Here is a 17698-nt window from a genome sequence, read left to right as displayed (position 1 = left end):
CAGAAAGGGCGAGAGCTGATTTGTGAAGGAGCTTCCCAAGATGAGCCCAGCTCTCCGTGACATTGTATCTTCTCTGCAGAGAAGTGGAGCCTTTATCAACACTCTAATTGCTGCTTTGACCATCGGTGGGCAACAGCTCTTCTCCTCTTTCACATTCAGTTGTCCCTGTCAGGCTGGGAAAAATGTCTACTACGGTTCTGCTTTTCTGGTCATTCCTGCCTTAATCCTTCTGGGTGCCGGCTTTGCTCTGAGAAGCCAGACGTGGACAATCACCAGTGAGTACTGCTGCAGCTGCGTCCCTCAACTCCGGAAGATCAGCCTCCTGGAGCGCAGGCTGGCTTGCCTTCACTTCTTTGGCATCACCGGAAGGGCACTTGTTGCTCCATTAACGTGGCTGGCGGTGACCCTGCTGACGGGCACGTACTACGAATGTGCGGCAAGTGAATTCGCGTCTGTGGACCATTACCGAGCGTTTGACAACATCAGTGCGGGCGAAAGGCAAGAGATCCTAGCCGGGTTTCCATGCTGCAGATCAGTTCCATCCAATATGGCCCTGGTCAGAGACGAAGTAGCGCTGCTACATAGATACCAGTCACAGGTAAGTTCTGGCTTTTTACTTTCAGCTTTGCTATCCCGTATTAACTGGGGCTTCCCTGGTGGCTCCGTGGTAAGGAATCTGTCTGCAGGGCAGGAGGTGCGTGTTTGATCCCTGGGTAGGGGAGATCGCCTGGAGGAGGACATGGCAGCCCACTCCAGTTCTTGCCTGGGAAGTCCCAAGGACAGAGGAGCCTGGCGGGCTGTAGTCCATGGGGTCGCAAAAGACCTTAACAGAGCTTAGCCACTGAACAACAGCAATCTCATATTAACTACAATCACTGGAAACATTTTCCATTCCTGCTGCTTCTCATATTGTCTGCTTATGGAACACAAACTGGATGCCACTCATCAGTTAGATTTCTACTGAGAAGCTGCATAAATATGGTTAGGATGGGCTTTGGGTCAGCAGACCTGCATTTGAGGCTTGCTTTACCATGTATTAACCTGCAAAACCTTAAACAAGTTATCTAATTTATCCATGCTTCACTTTTCTCAGCTATAAAATGGAGCTATTATTGATATGATCTGTCATATAGGGTTGGAGTGAGTAATAAACAAGTTAATGCATCTAAAACACTCAGTACTGTGTTCAGAACCTATTATATATTAATAACAAGGAATTTTCAGTTCGGTTAAGTCACTCAGTTGTGTCTGACTCTTTGCGACCCCATGGACTGCAGCATACCAGGCTTTCCTGTCCATCACCAACTCCCAGAGCTTGCTCAAACTTGTGTCCATTGAGTCAGTGATGCCATCCAACCATCTCATCCTCTGTCATCCCCTTCTCTCCTGCCTTCAATCTTTCCCAGTATCAGGGTCTTTTCCAATGAGTCAGTTCTTCACATTAGGTGGCCAAAGTATATGGAGTTTCAGCTTCAGCATCAGTCCTTCCAATGAATATTCAGGACTGATTTCCTTTAGGATGGACTTGTTTGATCTCCTTGCAGTCCAAGGGACTCTCAAGAGTCTTCTCCAATACCACAGTTCAAAAGCATCAATTCTTTGGCATTCAGCTTTCTTTATGGTCCAACTCTCACATCCATACATGACTACTGGAAAAAACCATAGCTTTGACTAGATGGACCTTTGTCAGCAAAGTAATGTCTCTGCTTTTTAATATGCTGTCTAGGTTGGTCATAGCTTTTCTTCCACAAGGAATTTTAGATATTGTTATTAAAAATATTATTACTAAATCCCATCTTTCTGCATGTATATTCTTAAATATGCATTCTTATATATTTAAATCACATCTAAAATTACAGGAGGCTTAATTATAATTAAAAAATAAACACTGATGATTGTTCTAAATTTAGTGTCATTAGATAAGTTTGTGGGAGGGAGTGGAGTCAAGTGAGGGGAAGGCCTAAACCTACTAGGTTTATAGGTTAAATCTAAAGATGTAAAAGTATATTTTTGTCAGTACAGAAAGAATCATTGGCGTTTATCAGTTTCTCCCAGGAATTTGGGAGAAAAACACATTTCAAATCACTGCAATGCCATAAGAACACATTAATGTTTTTTCATTTACTTTTTATTTTATATTGGAGCATAGTTGATTTACAATGTTGTGTTAGTTTCAGGTATACAACAAAGTGATTCAGTTATACATACACATATATCTATTCTTTTTCAGATTCTTTTCCCATATAGGTTATTATAGAATATTGAGAAAAACACATTAACTTTTAAACTACTTATTGCAAAGGCCTTTCTTGACCTATCACTTTTCAGTTATTGAAATTTAAAAGTGCTGACGATATTTAGTTGAGAAAATTACTGTCAACACAATAATATTGAAGTGTTAACATATGGACCAATTGAAACAAAATTAGAAATCTTATTAAGAAAGGATTTGTCTCAACCTATTTATACTGGCCTTAAATGTCAAGCAGAGGAGCTGTGAAAAGTGAAAAAATCAATGGGACAATTTTGATCTTAAAAAATGTTCTTGCTTTAAAAAACTAAGGTGTAATACACAATGGTAAGGTGTTCTTAAGGTCAAAATAAAACATCTTGTCTAATGATACACAGACTTCTGTGAAAAGAGTTTTATAGCTCTGAGTACCATGAGCAAGTGGATTTTTTGATTTAGTGACACCACCACCAATATTTGGGCTTCCTTGGTGGCTCAGACGGTAAAGAATCTGCCTGTGATGCAGGAGACCAGGGTTCGATCCCTGGGTTGGGAAGATCCCTTGGAGAAGGGAATGGCAACCCACTCCAGTATTCTCACCTGGAGTATTCCATACACAGAGGAGCCTGGTGGGCTACAGTCCATGGAGTCGCAGGGTTGGACGCAACTAAGTGATATTTATTGACCACTAATATTTATTGAGCTGCTTAGCCTATAGTGTACAAATATGTTATATCTTTAATTTTCATAATCTTCAGAGGTAGGTAAATCAACTCCATTTTACAGATGAGGAAATTGAAACTCAAAGAGTTTATAACTTTCATAAGTTTATAGAGCTAATAAATGGCTGATCAAGCTAGCCAAGGACCAGGGGCTGTTTCTATTTGTCCTCCCACCTTCTACAGTTACTGCAAACTCCAATCTCATTTGAGGAATATGTACTATCTTTGTTGGATAATTCTGGGTTGGCCACCAGATGAAATTAAGTTTAAATCCTGTCTCTGCCTGTACCTTCTGGACATTTATTTCATCCCATTTCAATCTACCTTCTATACCCATGCCAAAGTCTTCTAAGTGCAAATTGAATGATGAACCCTCCCTCCACCTCCCTGTTCCCTGCACTGTCACCCATATAAAGTCCTTCAATGCTTTTCTACCAGCCTAAACACAAATCCAGATTCTTGACCTCACATACAATATCCTTCAATATGTGGCCCCTGACCATTTCCCCACATGATTCCTATGACCTTGTGAATTCAACTTCTTGGGGTTTTCCCAACTCTTCACATGCTTCTTCTTCTTCTGACTTCTTCCCTAATTGGAATTCTCAACTTCTTGCATCTGGTGAACTTGTCTTTAACAATTTAAGTTTGAGCATCATCTCTTCTGGGAAGTGTTCCCTGACACTCTTCTCCTTTAAACAAGTTCATGTATCTTCATTGTCCTTCCCTGGGCTTTGTGTTTATGCCTTTCACTTTTCACTTTCATGCATTGGAGAAGGAAATGGCAACCCACTCCAGTGTTCTTGCCTGGAGAATCCCAGGGATGGCAGAGCCTGGTAGGCTGCTGTCTATGGGGTCACACAGAGTCGGACATGACTGACGCAACTTAGCAGCAGCAGCAGCAGCTATCAAAACTATTTTATTTTACTGTATTTCTTGACTTTACACATTATCTCCCTCTTTAGGCTTAAAGATTTGGAAAGAGAGAATGTATCTAAAATTATTTGGATCTGTGTCCCAGGTACCAAGCATTATATACAGCACATGGTGGGAGGTCAACCTCAGGTTCAGTAAATGATAGTTGATGAATTAATGGGCATCTGAGATGACCTTTCCTCGGCCATGCTGGCCTCTAATCAGTTAAATCATGACATGATGAGTATCACTTTGTAGGCTTCAGCCTCCCTAGAGTGAAGCTATCTTGCTGTGCACACACTGGTAATTCCAGGCATGTTGGTGAATCACAAGCTGTGGAACAGACCTTCACCATTTAGATAGTGGCTGCATACTGGTGGCTTCCCTAAATGTGTGCAGCCCATCTGTCTCACTCTACATAACAACCACTAAATAATGAAAAAAGAATAATGAAAAGAAAAAAAAAGGATTCTAAGCATAGAAAACAGCTATTTGTTATTTGTCAGTCTTTAAAAGTGGAAACTAAATAGTTGCACATAAAATCTAGTTGACTTTCCTTTCAAAGTATATTTCAAAAGCCAACCATAAAACTGGCCAGCAAATGATTATTTGAAGGGAGAGGAAGATGAAATGGAAAACAACAGGTGCTGCACATTTAAGGACATGAGAATCTGCTCATTGACTTTCTTTGGTCACAAAAAAATAAAAGGAAATAGCAATTTGGGACGAAATGTCAGTGAATACTTGTTGGCACATCATTGAGCTTGGTAGCTTACAAAACTACCATTATTATCTATAATATCATAATTTTCATTACTATCATTATTAAATATATATTGTGTCCAAAGAAATGTATGAGCCTACACCTGATGCTTGAACTAAAATAAAAAATGTAGTTTATGTCCCTTATGCAAAGATAATAGGCAGGTTATAATGTTTGCCACTTCCAGGACAGTATCTAGAATCCACTTCAAAATCTTTGGAAATTCCCCCAATCCAAAAATCCTTTGTAATCCCAAAGCCAAGTTGAAAATGGTTGGGCCTATATCCTGTGTCACAGCTGCACCCAGGATCAAATGAATAGCACCTGTCAATATGTTAAAGCCTAGAAAAGCAAGTTTCTTACCCATATTTTACTTCTCAGATTTGTGGGGATCCCTCCCATCATGGTTGTTTCTTGAATATTTAATATATTGATGCTTTCTGTTTTCCTTTTGAATAATTATGTGAAGATGCTGGGCTGGATTCTGATCACCTTGGCAACCATCACTGCCCTAGTCTCCTACTCTTTGGCAAGGTGCTGCTCACCCCTCACCGCCCTGCAGCATCGCTACTGGACCAACCACCTCCACAACGAGAGCGAGCTCTTTGAACAAGCCGCAGCACAGCATTCACGGCTCCTCATCCTGCAGCGTATAAAGAAGCTATTTGGCTTCATTCCTGGAAATGAAGATGTCAGACACATCCATATTCCTTCATGTCAGGACTGGAGAGAGATGTCAGTCCCCAGCTTTCTCTGCATGGGTAATGATGTGCAAGGTAACTACAGCTTCCTTGGAGGCAGGGTGGATGAGGATAATGAGGAAGGCAGATCAGGAGGTATTGAATTAAAGCCTTAATCATAGCACCTTTCACAATTCAAATATTTTATTTTTATGAGGACAGAGTTTCCATGTAATCTCTTCATCTTTTTCTCTCTCTTCTGATATTTATGTCTGTTCATCTGAAATGCTATTTCTGAAATCAATCTGATCATGGTAACAATTTCTCATTTTGAAATTTCATTGATGGTCTTGTAGTGCATATATTGGTCTGATTTTTTTTTTTTACAAAAATGAAAACTGTAGTCATATCAAAATTTGGATCCTAGTTTTGTTACTTAGTAGCTGTGCAAAAATGAATATCTTTTGAGTGCTGTTTTGTATCTGCACTCAGATAGCAGCTACTTCAGAGCTTTTGTGAGGACATATATGACAAATATGATAATAAAAGCTAAGTACTCAGCACAATGCCTTTCATAAAATAAGTGCTCATAAATGTTATTTTTGCCCTTCCTCTTTGCATTGCTTGTCTTTTACCATTATTTTCGCTATCTCGAAGTTTTGTTTTTAAAATTTTCTACCTCTGTATAATACCCAGCTTCTTTTCACTGTTTCTTCCTCTTTCTTCAAGCTTAAATATCTGACCTTTTGGGAATCAGGATAAAAAAAAAAAATCCCTTTCTAGACTGTTACCATGTAGGGGGAAGCCCAGGCAAGACAGTCCTGAGTCATCTTGCCATACCCAAGGAAAGATGGACACATATTGTATCCTCACCAGTGTCATAAGTGTTATTTGTGGCACCTCCATAGTGGAAACATTTTTACAGCTATGATATAGAAAGTTTATTCTAGAAAGTTCCGCCTGTGTCCCACTACCAGGACACCATCTATGTCTTTTTGTTATCACACCTTTGTACTCAAAATCCATTTTAGGAAGGAAGGCTGCAAGCTATATTTGTAGATCCATTATCTAAACTCTAAAAGGGAAGACCTACCTACATTTTCACTTCTAATATTTGACAGTTTTCTATTTTATCTTCATTATTTCTGAGATATATATATATATGTATATATATATATACATATATATATATATATATAGTCTCATGCATGATTTTTGCCACATTCACTTGAACAACTGGTTCATTGGTCAAAATAAGCAAAGTGAGGGTTTTTCTTTATCTTTTAAACAAAATAATGGCTACTTACTGGACAATGGACCAACTTCCAGGAGTCAAGGTGACTTTCAAGATTCATTTTCAAGGAGACCAGAGGTTTTGGCCATCTAAAATGCAATCACTTACCTGGTAATCTTACAGTCACGGAAGAGTCCATTTTGTGTGAAATTATGGGTCTTTCAAATTTAATAGAAACAATAAAGATGAATATTAAGAAGACTATTTTTTTTTTTTTTTTTTAGCCAATAAGAGATACATAGTATAGTAGTTTGCCAGGACAGGAGACCTGTTCCTCCCTCTCCATCACTTCCTGGGCAAATTGGTTAGTCTCTCTGGAATTCAACTGTTGCATCTATAAATAGGGATAATGATACCTTATCTGCTGGAAGGGAAGGAACTGAACCAAATGAATTCTTGAGGTCCTTTCTAAGACTAATAAGATGTTTATATGTATACAGGCGAATAAGTGTACAATCCTCTGGAGCACTAGTAGCTTAGGTTGTTTCTACTGAAAGGAAAATATCACTGAGTTTGGTTCTGAGCTTTCCTCTCTAGACATTCACTGGCATTCCACTTTAAATAAAATGTGTGAAGTTGCTCAGTCGTGTCCGACTCTTTGCGATCCCATAGTGTACTGATTTTTTCAAATGGCCGAGAAAAGTTACTCCACTTATCTAATTCTGTATACAATTCTGATATGACATGACAAGAGGGATCTTTAAAAAATAGAAGTAAGTATGGAAGTAGGGTCTTGGTTTGCTCTGATATAAATGAGCTGTGTGATTATGGAATTGATGCTTTCAAACTGTGGTGCTGGAGAAGACTCTTGAGGGTCCGTTGGACTGCAAGGAGATCAAACCAGTCAATCCTGAAAGGAAATCAATCCTGAATATTCATTAGAAGGACTGATGCTGAAGCTCCAATACTTTGGCCACCTGATGCGAAGAGCTGACTCATTAGAAAAGACCCTGATGCTGGGAAAGATTGAAGGCAGGAGGAGAAGGGGATGACAGAGGACAAGATGGTTGGATGGCATCACCAACTCAATGGACATGAGTTTGAGCAAGCTTCAGGAGATGGTGAAGGATAGGGAAGCCTGGTATGCTGCAGTCCATGGGTTTACAAAGAGTCAGACAGGACTTCCACCACCACATTGTGGAAGGCCACCTCTACTTTTTTTACAGTCTTCTCCACCTTCAAATCCCATGGCTCTGAGAATCTTTGAAATTCCTTTGTATTGGGACACACTAATATTTTGTACCATGATCTGAGTGATTTTATTAGTTTTCAGGAAATATACTCTGATAGAATAATATATACAGAAATTAGAATACTCCTTAGTAAGATTTTCAGTTATCAAAATCAGAGTATATGAAGTTAAAACTTTATATCATCAGAAAGAATAGTTGTTCATATACTGACACCATGAAAGTTTCTTTCCACTAAATTCTAGAAGCACTTTCTAAATCAAGCTGTTTCCGAGTATTGCATACAATTTATCTTTTGGACCACTTAATCATGATCTTTCACTTTCTGTCAGAGGATTGTAAGTATTTTGGAGTTTTCTGTGTAGCTTCAAAGGGTTTTGTAGCATCTGTATGAACATTTAAAGGGTAGTGCACATTCTTGAGTTTTATTGTATCTTATCTATTTCAAATTAAACAAATTAAATTGCCAATTTTTTTTTTTGTCCAGAATATTCTTCTGTTCCATAGCCAGTTGGACAAAACTTTTCTATTAAGAACATTGTGCTTCCTCTCCTTTATGCTTAATGGATTTATGTAATTTAAAAACATATAATTAAAATCAATTATGTGCTAATATTACCTTATATTTTGCTACCAAGTGGGTTTGGATACTACATCAAATGCTGTGGCTTGGCATAAATACAGACTTGCTCATTTCTTACCTTCATCAGCTCCCACATCTGCCTCCCACAATCCAAGCTGCCTCCTTCCCAGGAGACAAAATACACTCCCAATGTTCAGACGTGTTTTACTCTGCTTATTTATGCTCTCCAAAGCTGATTTGCAGAATCATACTTATACTAGTCATCTTTGTCTTCCTTCTCTGTTCTCAGTCTCCAGTTCCATTAAAAAAATTCTAGCACATGATTGTAATGCTGCTGCTGCTGCTGCTAAGTCACATCAGTCGTGTCCGACTCTGTGCGACCCCATAGATGGCAGCCCACCAGGCTCCCCGTCCCTGGGATTCTCCAGGCAAGAACACTGGAGTGGGTTGCCATTTCCTTCTCCAATGCATGAAAGTGAAAAGTGAAAGTGAAGTCGCTCAGTCGTGTCCGACTCTTTGCAACCCCGTGGACTGCAGCCTACCAGGCTCCTCCGTCCATGGGATTTTCCAGGCAAGAGTACTGGAGTGGGTTGCCATTGCCTTCTCTGATGATTGTAATAAGAAACAACAATGTGATTTTACAAAGTGTTTTTTTGCATTTTGTTTGTAGCACAACGGGAAATCACATTAACCTTAAAACTTTGAAATATCACAACCAATCAGAGGCCTGCCAAATGCAAGACTCAGCAGCTGTTCGCTACTTCAAAATATATGATTTAGAGTTTTCATTTTAGCTTCTAAACAAACCTACCAAAATTTGGCACTGGTTACTGAAGGAGTAGATGTTGGCAAACTGTCCTTAGACAGCTACACGACTGGCTCCATGAGCTGTGGGGCACAGTTATAAATGTCACCTCTGGACCAAGGAGCAATGATGTTACTTTCAGAGACAAATTTCATTGTCCCTGACCCGAATTACTCTTCAGTTCAGTTCAGTTCAGTTCAGTCGCTCAGTCGTGTCAGCCTCTTTGCAACACAGACTCAGCATGGGCTCAGCCTCAGCATGCCAGGCTTCCCTGCCCATCACCAAATCCTGGAGCTTGCTCAAACTCAAACCACCAAGCACAATTAAACTCTAATCTCAGTTCACTAGAACTTCAGAAATGTTTTTCCAATTTTGTTTCCTCTGCTGCCCTCTCGTGGTAGAGACAGATGGCTGCACTCGAGCTCAGTGGCGGCCGCAGCAGCCGCTGTAAAAGGAATTCTTTTCTTGCTGTTGCTTAGTCACAAAGCTGTATCTGACTGTTGAGAGCCCATAGACTACAGCCCACCAGGTCCTCCGTCCATGGGATTTCCCAGGCAAGAATACTGGAGTGGGTTGCCACTTTCTTCTCCAGGATATCTTTGCGACCCAGGGATCAAACCTGTATCGCCTGCATTGCAGGCGTTTTCTTTACCGTTGAGACACCTGGGACCGCCCAAAAGAATTCTTAGTATTTAGGTATTATGAAGCTAATTTAAACAAATGACCCCATCTTTCTTTACAGCAAAATGGTAGAGTCACATATTAGAAAATGAATTGCTGAAATGACATTAATGACATAGAGAATGTGAAGGAATTCAGAGTGGTGTAAATTCTTAAATGAATAAAATGCTTTCTTATGACATAATTATTTTTATTTGATAACTTGTGAATCATTGTTCATAATTTGAATCCAGTCTTATTTGACCCAAATAAAATAAGTTCTCCCATTTTATGGATAAGGTAAATGAAGATAGAGAAGTCCAGCACTTTGCTAAAGTTCCCTGCTAGTCTTGACTTCTGACACTGCACTCCAAAGAACTGAATACAGCAACATGAGGCATATCACAAACCTTCCAGGGCCTTGTAGACGTCAGGAGGTTCTCCTCCTTCCCCTGTCTGTGAATCACTAAAACATCCTGAGTTCTAAAAATAAGATGCCTATCTTACCTGCCTATCTCTTTCTACTTTCACTGCACCTACATATATAATGGTTCACTTTCAAGGCAGTGTTCTGCTTAGCAAAGTGACTTGTCTACTGTCACTTTGGACCTGAACTACTCAACAACCAGCGACACTAATTTTATTAGCTACAGACTAACTGCAAGCTTGCCCAGGAATCTCCGGTGTTCACCTTCTCATTCTGGGAGTGGCAGAACACTGCTATAATCTGTCAATTTGTTTTCGATAGGGTATCGTTATGAAGGGTCAAAGTGGAACAAAGGAAAACACACTCTCTCATCATTCATACTGTCTTATAAAAGTCAATCTCTCTGGAATGAATTTCTCTTCCAAAAGATAGAGAGGTTGATCAAATTGTGGGAGTTAAGTGTTTAAACTATCCTGAGTCACAGACCCTTTGAAGAGCCATTCTGGGAAAAGTTATCTTGAGGAAATATCCAGTGACTGTGCAAACATACCCACACAGGCTCACATACCTCAGAGACTGTGTACTGAGGTAGACTAAATGTTGGCCTTCTGAACACGTTCACATTCTAAGCCCTAGAATTTGTGAATCATACTTTATACTTTGCATGGCAAAAGAGACACCGCAGATGTCCAGTTAAGGATCTTGAGACAGGGATATTATCCTGGAATATCCTGGTGGACTCACTGTAATCACAGGGGCTCTTATAGGAGAAGGAACCAAAGTCAGAGAAAAGGCCGAGTGGCGATGAAAGAGGAGTGTCGTGAAGGGTCAGAGAAATTAGCCATAGTTTAAAGATGTCAAGGATCCTGGGCCAAGATGCAGGCAGCTTCTAGAAGCTGGAAAGGCCAGGAAATGGATTCTTCCCAGAACCTCTAGAAGGAACATAGTCCTGCTGACACCTTGATTGGAGCCACTGAGACCTGTGTCTGACCTGTGTTTGATAATAAGAAATATACACCGTTCTCACAGTTACAAACTGTAAGATAATACATTTGCATTGTTTTAAGCTACTAAGCTCCTGGTAATTGGCTACAGTGGAGATAGGAAGCAAACACATATATCAGTACATTTCGGGAGTTTATGACCCCACAAGCCTGTCATGAGTGACATGCTTTGGATTAAGGCCTCTTCAAGGTTACTTTCTAGCATAAGCATTTATGCATTGATACTCTGCCCTAGGCAACTGCTGCTCTAGGAAAACAAATATATTTATGCTATAATATAAAAATATAAAATATTCTAAAGGTGTTCTAAAGTGCTGAAAGAACAGCTGAATATACATTTTATGTTTCTATAGATGTTTTAATCCAAACAAATAAAAATATTTAAATTACATTTGTCTTGTATCCTTGCCAGTTAATGACATCAACAGAACCATATGTTATACTCTATGACATATTATGGATATAATCCAGCATTTGAAATGAAGGAAAACAAATGCCGAAGGGAAAAAAATAATCCTGATCCATGTGGTGTTTTATTATTTAAGTTTCATAAATTAAAAATAGTTGGCTAGTAAGTTCACGCTTGCCATTCTTTCCCTTGGAGATAACTTGAATTTGAGAAAGAAGCTTTTGAGAAAGACTATAACATACAGTTCTATTGATGTCAAGATCTTTACTCCATTAATGATTTAATGGATCCTAAGAGTACTGTGAGAAAGGACTTTATTCTGCAGGGAAGATAAAGCAAAAAGCAAAAACCATCCAAGTTATCACGGGCAGAGTTAGAATAATAAAATGGAGTAAGTATGCAGTTCTGTGCTGCCTGTGGTCAGCAAGCTCTGCGTTTTGCGCTCATCCTTGGAGATTTTCTGGGGCCCAACCGCTTGGGCCAGTTTCTTTATTTCTGTGCGCTCACAGACCCTCTTCCCCAAGCCTGGGGTGCCGGGGGTATTTCGACCAGAGGTGCCAGCTTCCAGCTACAGTGTCTGAGTTGGCCGTGACTGCGGCCCCTCTCCTGGTGCGCAGCACCGCGGCCACTCAGGGTGGACCGCGCCAGATGCCCGCCTCTGACCGCAGTGGGTGAGGGTGGGCGCCTGGGTGGATGGGTGGGGCCGGCGGTAACAAGTACTCAGACGCCCTTCTCTGTGGCTGCTAACAGGGTGGTGACGCTGCACTCTGCTGGGTGGGTCAGCTCCTTCCTTGCATGCAAAAGGGACCGTTGTCCTGGCTCCGCTGCAGTTTCCTGTCTGGTCCTCCCAGCTGGTGGCGTGTGGAGGGTGGCATGCATCCAACTCCAAAAGAGATCCCAGGCAAGGGATGCAGTGATTATGGCCCAAAGAAATCAAGCCATTTCTGGAAGATGGTAAATTTAACGTGACTGGAAAACAAATGATCATTTACACTTTTCTGCATATCCTGAGTAAGAATTGTATTTGTGGACATCATCTAGAGTACATTCTTCAAGAAAATTATTGGAAGCCAGTGTTCAGGAGCAGCACCATGATGATGGAGTTAATGAGTAATGATGTCACCTGCGAAATGGTATAGAATATTGCAGAGGCAAGAACTATATTGTTTCCATAGAAATTACAAAGAGCCACGGTATTGACAATAGTAACAGCACTGCTATGTTTTAAAAAGTCATTGTAGGAGATATGAAATTAGATGGAACCAGTTTATTTGACAATAAAGAACAGGAAGAGATGGGTGTTCAACCTGAGCAGGAAGGGATGGTGCATGGACACTGATTAAACAGTAAACTAATGTGTAAGTGTCTCTCTTTATTATTCTACATCAGTTAACCACTGGACCTTGCATGAGCCCATGCATTTTTAAAATACATCTTTTAATATCATTACTTACTGTATAGCCAAGGACCCCACAGAAATGTTTGCCCAGGACCTTGCACAAACTTAGGGGCATCCCTGGCTCAACCTTCACTATATTCTTTCGGGAAGCCAAAAACATAATCTGACTTAAATTTTAGCTTTCCAGTTTAACCTCCAAGTTTGTTTTCCCTAAATACATTTAAAAAATCATGTTGCATTTCACTAACCCTATCTTCTCCCACACCTCTTTTGCTCCTTTATTTTCTCTCTTCCTTCTCCACTCAGTCCCTTTCAAATCCAAAGCAAAGTGCATGTACCCGTGAGTGCACATGTGCGTGTGGGACAGAGAGAAGAGGGAGGAAGTGTAAGAGAAGGAGGAAAGAAGAGAACAAGTGATTGAAATGGTCCTTACTAGCTGGAGAAAAGGAACATGTACAGATGTAAATGTACGTCATTCTTATGCGCAAGGTAACGTTGGAAGTGCAGCCCACTTAAAACTCATGTTGTCCCTATTTCGTTGTTCTCCAGAACGGAGGCCCCCATCTTGTTATTTGGTTCAAAAACATTAGTGTCAAGGGTGTTAGGAATATAACAACTCCATCCACAGACACCACTCCTGTGGCCTTGACATCTTGGGTCAGAGATGTTAACCACTAACTTTGAAGTCTGATTTCACACAACTATCTTCAGTATATACATGATCTTGAGGAATTATAGATTCTTATACATAGAAAGCATCAGGAAGATAATTTTTGCCCAACAGTCCCATTTCACAGATGGGGAAGCTGAGACCCAGAAAAGATGGGTCTGATCCAAGCACATAAGGTAATTTAATTGTAAAGAAGGGCTATAGTTTTATAACTCCTAGTCCAGTGCTTTTAGAACCATACCATGTTATCATTGCATAGGATTCACTCCTTCAGAGAATATATGTATTTTTTGAGTGCCTATTCTGTGTCAGGGACTACCCTATATCATAAAGTACAACAGTATCTAAAATCACTGACCCTAAGGAATTTACATTCTAATAGAATAAACATAACACATAGTGTAATTTTAAAGTGTCATGAGTAAAATAAAATAAGATAAAGGGAATCAATAGTGGCTGTAATTTTAAGTACAGTGGTTGAGGTAGCCTCATTGAAAAGTTGCATGTGAAGAAGATGCCAAGGAGATGAGGGAGCTGACCATGTGGGCCTGGAAGGAAGAGCATTCCAGATAGAGCAAATAGGAAGTCCCTTTTCAGGAGGACAGCCTGCCTTGCATATCTGAGGAACAGCAAGGAGGCTAGTGAGGCTGACGCACAGAATAGGTGGCAGAGTAATAGGAGGTAAGGTCAGAGAAACTGCGAGGTGCAGGTGATGGTCAGGGAGTCGCTTGTACTGTCAACACATGGGCCTTTAATCTGAGATGGGGAGGGAGCAGTCATGAGCAAAAGAGTAACATGACCTGATTTACATTGTAACAGGATCACTCCGGTCCCTTTATGTTGAGTCAGCCAGGAAGATTAGTTAGGCTGGAAGTGATTCGGAGATTCACTACCATTCAGAGGAACTCTCAGAATCAGAATTTCATATGGGTCTTTGCACTTATGAGGGTAATGAGTCTTTGAAACATCTGACTAAATGAAACATTAGCCACATGAACTGTTGAGAATTAAGATTAACCTTTAAATAGGGAATTCTCAATCCTGCACCTCTGAGAAAAGTGAGATGGCCTAAAAAACTCATAAGCACAGAAAAGCAAAAATAAACTTCAAAACACATTTTGAAGACTGCTAATTCCAAGAAGGGGACGACAGAGGATGAGATGGCTGGATGGCACCGACTCGATGGGCATGAGTTTGAGTAACCTCCGGGAGTTTGTGATGGACAGGGAGGCCTGGCGTGCTGCGATTCATGGGGTCGCGAAGAGTCAGACACGACTGAGTGACTAAACTGACTGACTGAATATTAGGAAGTAGCAACTGTGAGTTTGCATTATTTGCAGAAAAAAACACAAATGATACAATGAATCTCTCACGGACATTTTTCTTTAGCAGTAAAGATTAACAGAGAAGAGAAAAAACAACTGCTTCAGAGGACTATATACATATTTCTATACATTTCTAATTACTAACACTGATAACCTATTTGATAATTTGCAGTGTGCTTTCACATACATTGTTTCATGTTATTCGAATGATCTTAAAAGTTTATATAACCTGTAAAGGTTAGTGCTAAGGCTGGACTTCCCACTTCTGGCTTCAGATCCCATGATGCTTGTCTCCACTATATCGTTTACCTGTCTGCAGAGCTTGAAACACACTTATCCTGTAACATCTTTAACTACCAATTAAAAATGAGACATTGAAAGAAAGCCAGTCTGTCTCATAAAAATCACCCACTTTCAGGTGGGTGTTCTGTGAAGTGTCTCTGTGTCAAAAGGAAATTAGAAATCAACCAAAAATGCTTAATGATGCCCAAATAGGTGACACAGATTTGGAAGTGAGTTCTCTTGCTTACATTAGCACTGGAAGTTATCTTTAGTATTAAAAATTAAAGAACCACTCTTGAGCATCCTGAAATATGAAGCTTTTACAGTAAATATACAACGGATTTGAAAATGATGTTTTCCTAAAATTTCTGTTAATAAAAAAGTAAAGCAGATAAAGGGGCACTCCATTTACAAAATTAAAACTTGTAACCAACCTTCTTTTCCTATTATAAAGCTTATTGGTTGCTTCACTGCACCTATTTTGACAACCTGTGTTTTGATTATCATTTAGGAAATTAACAAATTTTTTACTTGGCATTTTTCTTTGATCCATGGATTAAAGGTGCTATCAACTTCCTTGCCAAACTCACTCTGTCTTCCTCATTTGTCATTTTGGTCAAAAGAACTACTTCTTTCCAGTTCCTGCCAAATATCACCCCTTACTCATCCTTTTCTTACAACCCATATCAAATCCTGACACCTTCAAAATATATCCAGAATCTGTTTCGTCCTATAGCTTTGGTCCAAATCATCATTGTCTTTGTTTAGATTATTGCTATGGCCTAACTGATCTCCACACTTTCAGACTTTGTCCCTCTTCCATCTAAATCCTACAATGATCCTACATGATCCGCAAACTCCCACACCAGTTCACCATGCATCAGCCACACTGGCTTCCAAAATAACAAGCAGGCTCTCACCTTAGGATCTTAGCACTGGGGCTCCCCTTTGCACAGAACCTTCTTCTCCAGTAATAAATCACTGATTTCCGTAAACCGAGGATATCCAGAAGCAGCACCTTGTATTTGCAAAGTTACTTCATGTATTTCCTGTGATTCTTACCATCCACAGAAGAGTTCCCATTTTTTTCTTGAAAATTTAAAACAATACCCTAATCAACCCTTAATGCCGAAGACATGGAATCAATACCAAAGCGAATATGTCCGTTTTCACATGTCCTTCTGCTAAGTAGGTAGTGTGCGTGTCAGTCGCTCAGTCACGTCCGTCTCTTTCCTACCCCATGGACTCTCGCCCGCCAGGCTCCTCTGTCCATGGAATTCTCCAGGCAAGAATACTGGAGTGGGTTGCCAAGTAGGCAATAAGTCCCAACAAAATATCAAGATACCTTCTGGTCCATGGGACATCATCCTTTTATCAAGAGAAAACCTCAGAGCCTTTATCTCTAAGCGTTAATACAAAAACACAGACGAATATGAAAAAAATTTTAATGTTCTTGTATTTTTCTGCATTAAAAAACTAAAAATCTTCCTTTATTATACACATAAATGTATCTTTAGCTTTCATTTCATAAAAATACCATGTTTGGCCATTTCCTTAGTTTGTGCGATTACAGTTTTTTTGAAAACTCTCTTTGTAACTGCTGTGATGAACTGGAAGATAAGAGATGTATATGTATTAAGTACTATTACTTCTTCAGTTTCATTCTTCCAAATCAAAGGTTCTGAGTATTTTTCGGAGACAATCCTTACCAAAACTGTTATCGAAACTTACACCCAGTTCAGAAATACGCGATCTCAGAATATTTAGATCTACATCGTGCCGCGTTCATTTCATAAATTCAAAAGATCTCAGGACTTTCACTTGCTTTCTCCCGCAGGTCCACTGACTCGTTACTCGGAAGTTGGGCCGAGCTTTCTGGACCCGCCTGATGTATTACGAGAGCTGTTCCTCTGCCCACTAGATTCTACAGTCTTGTGGGATGCCGAGAACTTGAAGGTTCCAGAAACGTAGAAATCACCTGGGACACGCCATTAGTCAGCACTAGGATGTGGGCATCCGCTCTCTGGACGCTGCCACAGGGATGCAACCTGGAGACCCGCAGCGACCAAGTGCAGAGAAGCCCCAGCGTCCCGCCTCCAGCTAGACAGTCCCTCCCGGGTACCCGAGGCTGGCCTTAAGACCAGACTAGTAGAGCGAGGATGCGGCGCTCAGGGCCTTCTCAGGTTCTGGCTCTGCAAAGTCCAGTAACCAATCCTTAGGTGTCTGTGGCAAATGCCAGACCAGGTGTCTTTTCCCCCATCCCAGCAAGTCCAGAGCGGGCGTGGAACAGGCAGCCCAACGGCCAGGCCCGACGAGTCGAACGCGGAACTAGGGAGCAGG

The 17698-nt window shown here is 40.5% G+C and overlaps 2 protein-coding genes across 2 annotated transcripts in view; one reads left to right on the top strand and one right to left on the bottom strand.

Moving 5' to 3' along the window:
* TRAPPC3L (trafficking protein particle complex subunit 3L) overlaps window positions 1-17577 on the bottom strand; it is a 64870-nt gene extending 47293 nt beyond the window's left edge. The window contains exons 1-2 of the mRNA XM_020894401.2: window positions 17068-17577; window positions 16279-16968 (exon numbers count right to left, since the gene is read on the bottom strand). The gene's annotated coding sequence lies outside the window, so the exon portion shown is untranslated. The remainder of the gene's footprint in view (window positions 1-16278; window positions 16969-17067) is intronic.
* Window positions 41-6459, top strand: CALHM4 (calcium homeostasis modulator family member 4). The gene is made up of 2 exons (XM_020894398.2): window positions 41-598; window positions 5100-6459. The coding sequence occupies exons 1-2, from the start codon at window positions 41-43 to the stop codon at window positions 5484-5486; spliced, it is 945 nt and encodes a 314-aa protein (XP_020750057.1). The 3' UTR covers window positions 5487-6459.
* Window positions 17578-17698: the final 121 nt, after the last annotated feature.

The sequence above is a fragment of the Odocoileus virginianus genome, unplaced genomic scaffold (genome assembly GCF_023699985.2).
Source record: "Odocoileus virginianus isolate 20LAN1187 ecotype Illinois unplaced genomic scaffold, Ovbor_1.2 Unplaced_Contig_17, whole genome shotgun sequence".
Taxonomy (NCBI): Eukaryota; Metazoa; Chordata; class Mammalia; order Artiodactyla; family Cervidae; genus Odocoileus; species Odocoileus virginianus.
Note: the sequence above shows the minus strand (reverse complement) of the source record. Positions and strands in the feature narration are given on the sequence as shown.